Source organism: Hyalella azteca, unplaced genomic scaffold, assembly GCF_000764305.2.
Source record: "Hyalella azteca isolate HAZT.00-mixed unplaced genomic scaffold, Hazt_2.0.2 contig9587, whole genome shotgun sequence".
NCBI classification, from domain to species: domain Eukaryota; kingdom Metazoa; phylum Arthropoda; class Malacostraca; order Amphipoda; family Hyalellidae; genus Hyalella; species Hyalella azteca.
Genome location: NW_025939655.1, coordinates 114,840 through 121,624, shown reverse-complemented (window position 1 = coordinate 121,624; position 6,785 = coordinate 114,840). Strand labels below are relative to the sequence as shown.

The following is a 6,785-nucleotide window of genomic DNA, read 5'->3' as shown; positions in this document are numbered from 1 at the left end:
GATTTCTTTCCATCCTACAAATTTTTTTATTGCTTGAAAATATTTTCCTTTTTAGCCTATTTTTATCTCTATAAACATTCGAATAAATGAAAATTTTTGCTTTAATATTCTTTATGCCGGCCGAATAATTATGTAATTATACTTCTTAATTTGATGTGAGAAGTTCAATTTCTGTCAAGGGAACGATTTTCGCATCGTTTATAAATAACTTGCTTAACATAAAATTTGATTTTATTTGGTTTAATACGACGTCCTTAGTTACAGTTTAATAACGATATTGATAACAATATTTATAACTATTTATTTGCCTATTCTGTCAGGCGATGAAAATAACTTATTAGTATCGTAATTTTAGTATAGAGACAGGAAAATTAATTTAAGTCAGTTCAAATTCATATAATTCATAATAATATTGAAAACAATAAAAAAAAATTTCTGGATTAGTATTCGCGTAATGTAAAAAAAGAGAATATAAAAAGAATTTTTATAAAGATAATAATAATTACACAATATTATCAATTGCACTAGTATGACCCTCAGAGTATTTCTCATACTGTCGTGCAATTAAAAACACTTATAGGCGAAAGTCTGGATTTTCTTCTATTGCGGCTGTAGGCTCATTGGTGCAGTAGGCTTAATCTTTTTAGCGCCAACTTCGTCGGTCACGCGGGGCCTTTTATTTTCCGGCGACACGAACTGGCATCGCCGTGAGAATGCTAAATTTTGCGAGACTTAACCCAGAAATGGGGAAAATCTCACGCTGGAACCTGAAAATTAATTGAGAATTCGTTTAAACTAGTCTAAATTTTTCAGAAAAATGTATGTAGGAAGGAAAAATGTGAAGTATAGTTTATAAAATTAAAAAATTTATGATTGGTTTAAACTGTCATGAAAAATTTATGAAAAAATTTACTCGGAATCTGAGCAGCGTTAACACAAACGAAAAATACACAAAAAAACGAATCCAAGAAATAACACGATACCAACGGCACACGCAAAAGCTAACCCCAAAATGCCAAAAAAAAACGGAATAGCGTCCCCAATAGTGCTGCAAAAAAATTCTCCAGAATAAACCTAGGATTATACCGAAAACTGACTCTCAAACTAGCCCAAAACTAACCCTCAAATTGTTCGTAAAACCTAAAACCAACCCAAAAACTGACCCCCAAAATGACTCTCAAACCAAACCTAAAACTGACCCTAAAACAAACTCAAAACTGACTTTCAACTGAGAGTGAAACTCATCCTTATAAATAACTCTAAAATTGAACCTAAAACTAACTCTGAAACTGACCCTGAAACTGACTCTAAAACTGGCCCTAAAACTGACTTTAAAACTGACCCTGAAACTGACTCTTAAACTGACCCTGAAACTGACTCTAAAACTGGCCCTAAAACTAACTCTAAAACTAACCCTGAAACTGACTCTTAAACTGACCCTGAAACTGACTCTAAAACTATCTCAAAAACTCACGCAAAAAAATGATCTGACACCACAGCACTTGGTGACTGGCTGAGCCGTAGCTTTTGCGACATAGCGAAAATATTTACAGTTTTGTGACCGGCACAAAAATACTCACTTTTTGCCGAGCGTGAGTGTTTCGAGCAAAAAGTCTTTCGAGCGAAAAAAATGTCACATTTGCGAGCGGCACAAAATTATTCGCATGTATTCGAGTGTTCTGCGCGCAACAATTTTATCATTATTTGGACAATTTGTCCTACAAAATTTTCTGCGTGTATATGTCTTTCATGTTACACACGGAAAAATAGATGGCTCATGTTGTCCAAATAGTGACACACTCGCTACGCGTAGCCTTTGACTAACCTTTGACTAAGAATGACTTGCCTGATAATGCAGGTTAGTCATTTTTCCGGCCGAACTAAGTCACAGTGGCCCACACATGGGCAAAAAGTGCATCGTTATTTGGACAACGTCTCTCAATTTTTCTGAGTGTACGCTTGGCACAGCGCTGACATCGCGATCATAAACCGAACCCATCGTTTGTGCAGAGCTAAAACAAATGTCACGCGTCTAAATAAACTGACAAACTGACATTCTTGGACGATTTATCGGTGGCCATCGAATTTCCAGCGATAATTATAGACCATGCACTAGAAGAATCAAGTGGGTCATTCTGTGCAAATATTCACACACTTTCTTATCCACAGCACAAGCAGAGAGCGGACGTAGCACTGATACGCACTTTGGCCGAACTGGGTCAGAATGACTCAGTCAAGCTTGAAAACTGCATCGTTATCACAAAACCGCGTTAATTTCTCTGAGTGGTCGCCGTTGGTATGACGATGATATTTGTTGAGTGAACGTGGCGCATGTCCGGTTGTTACACTGAGAGAAATTGGCGTGCCATTTTGTCCAAAGCTCAATTTAGACAAGGTCATTCACATTTCTTTGAGTGCAGATAGACGACAAAGACTGAATTAAGGACTAATTCCTTAATATCTTATGATGAAATTCGTAAGGGCGATACAAATGATGTAATAATAATAATAATTATAATAATAATAATAATAGTAAGAATCATAATAATTTAATCAATAATGATATAATGATAATAACAATTGTAATATTAATAATGAACATTTATATTAATAATTCCATAACGATTAGGCTAATGTACACGGTACTAGCACTCAGACAAGCCAGTGGGTCAGATTGTCCAAATAGTAACACTTTCTTCTCCCAGCAATCATGGGCTCCTTTTTTCGCGCCAAAATGAGTCAGAATGATCCATACAAGGGCAAAAAATGCATCGCCATAGGGACAAAGTCTCACTCATTTCTTCGAGTGCGTGCAACTCATCCATGAATGAATCACATTCATAATTTTTGCCCCATTCACTTTCGTGTTTGCCAAAAAGTCAATCAGAAATTGGAAGAGTTTTCAGTAAAATAAAATGATTGCTCTAATCATAACGCCAGTAGGATTACTTCTAACATTTCTTTTTTAAAAATATTCTCTAATTACGAAAAACCGTTTCCTATATTGGAGAAAACAATGTTCATCTACTAGAGAACACACTGTTCTCTATTAGAGAACACACTGTTCTCTATTATAGAACACACTGTTCTCTATTAGAGAACACACTGTTCTCTATTAGAGAACACACTGTTCTCTATTATAGAACACACTGTTCTCTATTAGAGAATACACTGTTCTCTATTAGAAAACACACTGTTCTCTATTAGAGAACAGTGTGTTCTCTCCGCAGCCCCGTCAAGGTCGCCTTTTTTCCGTCCGTCTTTTGCCAAAAATGACCAACCGCGCGACCCTCAACCTGTCAGAGATGGCCGCGAGATGCGTGCTCAACCTACGCCGCTTTAATATGTTTTATGTACGTCACATGACTGTATTATGTACGTCACATGACTGTATTATGTACGTCACATGACTGTATTATGTACGTTGCATGACTGTATTTATGTACGTCGCTTGACCGTATGTTATGTACATCGCATGACTGTATGTTATGTACGTCGCATGACTGTATTTTATGTACGTTGCATGACTGTATTTATGTACGTCGCTTGACCGTTTGTTATGTACGTCGCTTGACCGTATGTTATGTACGTTGCATGACTGTATTTATGTACTGTATGTTATGTACGTTGCATGACTGTATTTTATGTACGTCGCTTGACCGTATGTTATGTACGTCGTATGACTGTATGTTAACACGTTGCATGACTGTATGTTATGTACGTTGCATGACTGTATTTTATGTACGTCGCATGACTGTATTTTATGTACGTCGCTTTACTATATTTTATCTAGGTCGCATGACAATGTTTTATGTACGTAGCATGACTATAATTTGTACGTCGCATGACTATTTTATGTACGTCGCATGACTATTTTATGTACGTCGTATGACTATATTTTATGTATGTACGTCGTATGACTATTTTGTGTACGTCCTTATCCGTCAAACTGACGTGCGCTCCACCGCTGCTTCCTGTACCTATTATAGTTTTATTTTATCTCATAATTGCATTTTGTGTATGTTTCACTGACGAACATTTAATATACGTCGCGTGACTGTTCTTTATGTACGCTACTCAATTAGTTAAGCTATTTTAAGTCAGGTAATGGTTTAAATGTTTTCTGATTAATTATTTCCAATAATAACATATACTATGATTCGACTTATTTCCTCAAAAATTCCGGAAATTTTTTCAATATTGGAGTAAATTATTTTTAGTTTTAGGTTTAATTTTGGTCACTGATAGAACGTATAAATTATTACAGCAAAATTTTTCTTATCCTTCCTTTATGAAATTTTCATAAAAGATTAAGCAGAGCGAAAATTGTAATATAGGATAAAGATAGACAAAAATAGTCATGAAGGATAAAGTTAGAAAAAAATTTCATAAAGGATAAAACTAAACAAAAATTTCATGAAGGATAAAGCTAGACGAAATTTCATGAAGGATAAAGCTGGAAAAAAATTTTCTTGAAGGATATAGCTAGACAAAACTTTCATAAAGGATAAAGCTAGCCAAAAATTTCGTGAAGGATGAAGCTAGACGAAAATTTTCATAGAGGATAAAGATAGAGAAAAATTTCATGTAGGATAAAGATAGCCAAAAATTAAGATTCCAGCGTATCAACTAACGGTGTCTAGAGGCTTCGTCCGGAAAATGATGCCCTTCTTTTGCTATTGTGTGGGTCATCCTGACTCAGTTTGACCCGGCAGAAACATGCATCAGGGTTACGTGGCGAAAGTGTGTCATAATTGTGAGAATATGACCCATTCATATTTCTGAGTGATGTATATGCACTATACAAATTTATTTGGTAGAATAGTTAATGATTGAATGATGAAAATATTGGCTCTGTGTTAATGATTGGCGAATGATGATGATAGGACGTAACTTTATTCATAAATCATTCAGCAGCCATACTTGTGTATGCAGGTCGCGATAACGGACGGCAGGTCTGTTGATTTAAGTCGCCAGGCTCCATTCATATCTCATTCCTTTCTTGTTTAGTTGTCATTCATTGCATTTATTTTATTCTAATTAATTTCTCATTCACTGAACTCATTAATTTCCTATTACCTCACTCATAAATATCTCATTCCTTGCATTCATTCATTTACAATTCACGTCACTCAAAATTTTTTTATTGGTCATTCATTTTCATTCATTTACATCCACTGTCGAGTGTTGCAGCATATACACGTATTGAAATACAGTTTCATCGATTTCATTAACTTTCCAATTAATTCCAAAATTCAATATCTACCGAGTCATTCATACATTTACTTGAGCTAAATATTAGTTTCCTGTTACATGGGGTTTACATTCAGACATTAATTATCATTAATATAGCTAGAAAATAGTTACTGGGACACGGCATAACTTGAACTTCAAATCTTATGAACCTGCGTCGGGCTAACCTGCGTCGGGCTAACCTGCGTCTGGCTAACCTGCCTCGGGCTAACCTGCGTCGGGGTAACCTGCGTCGGGGTAACCTGCGTCGGGATAACCTGCGTCGGGCTAACCTGCGTCGGGCTAACCTGCGTCGGGCTCACCTGCGTCGGGCTAACCTGCGTCGGGCTAACCTGCGTCGGGCAAACCTGCGTCAAGCTAACCTGCGTCGTGCTAACCTGTGTCGGGGTAACCTGCGTCGGGGTAACCTGCGTCGTGCGAACCTGTGTCGGGGTAACCTGCGTCGGGCTAACCTGCGTCGTGCTAACCTGCGTCGGGGTAACCTGCGTCGTGCTAACCTGCGTCGGGGTAACCTGCGTCGGGCTAACCTGCGTCGGGCTAACCTGCGTCAAGCTAACCTGCGTCGGGCTAACCTGCGTCGGGGTAACCTGCGTCGGGCTAACCTGCGTCGGGCTAACCTGCGTCGTGCTAACCTGCGTCGGGGTAACCTGCGTCGTGCTAACCTGCGTCGGGCTAACCTGCGTCAAGCTAACCTGCGTCGGGCTAACCTGCGTCGGGGTAACCTGCGTCGGGCTAACCTGCGTCGGGCTAACCTGCGTCGGGCTAACCTGCGTCGGGGTAACCTGCGTCGTGCTAACCTGCGTCGTGCTAACCTGCGTCGGGGTAACCTGCGTCGGGTTAACCTGCGTCGGGCTAACCTGCGTTGGGCTAACCTGCGTCGGGGTAACCTGCGTCGGGCTAACCTGCCTCGGGCTAACCTGCGTCGCGGTAACCTGCGTCGAGGTAACCTGCGTCGGGCTAACCTGTGTCGGGGTAACCTGCGTCGGGCTAACCTGCGTCTGGCTAACCTGCGTCGGGCTAACCTGCGTCGCGGTAACCTGCGTCGGGGTAACCTGTGTCGGGGTAACCTGTGTCGGGCTAACCTGCGTCGGGCTAACCTGCGTCGGGGTAACCTGCGTCGGGGTAACCTGTGTCGGGCTAACCTGCGTCGGGCTAACCTGTGTCGGGCTAACCTGTGTCGGGGTAACCTGCGTCGGGCTAACCTACGTCTGGCTAACCTGCGTCTGGCTAACCTGCGTCGGGGTAACCTGCGTCTGGCTAACCTGCGTTGGGCTAACCTGCGTTGGAGTAACCTGCTATGGCTAACCTGCATCCGGTAAACCTGCTATTAGCCTATGGTTTTTTTATTCAGAATCTAGAGTCGTACAATTTTCGTCGTAATTGTAGTTTTGGTCACAATTAAATTGAACTGTAATCGTATCATGTGTAGATTTTAGCGTAATTGTATCATGAATTGCTTGTGCGTTGCAAAATGTATCGTATTTACATTGTACGGTAAATAATATGCATATATTATCGTACTGTAGACTCCA

The 6,785-nt window shown here is 39.9% G+C and overlaps 1 protein-coding gene across 1 annotated transcript; it reads left to right on the top strand.

Moving 5' to 3' along the window:
- Positions 1–5,399: 5,399 nt before the first annotated feature.
- LOC108677372 (uncharacterized protein slr1819-like) lies at positions 5,400–6,572 on the top strand. The gene has a single exon (XM_018165577.1). It carries the CDS (start codon positions 5,400–5,402, stop codon positions 6,570–6,572), a length of 1,173 nt encoding a protein of 390 aa, XP_018021066.1.
- The last annotated feature ends 213 nt before the right edge of the window (positions 6,573–6,785 follow it).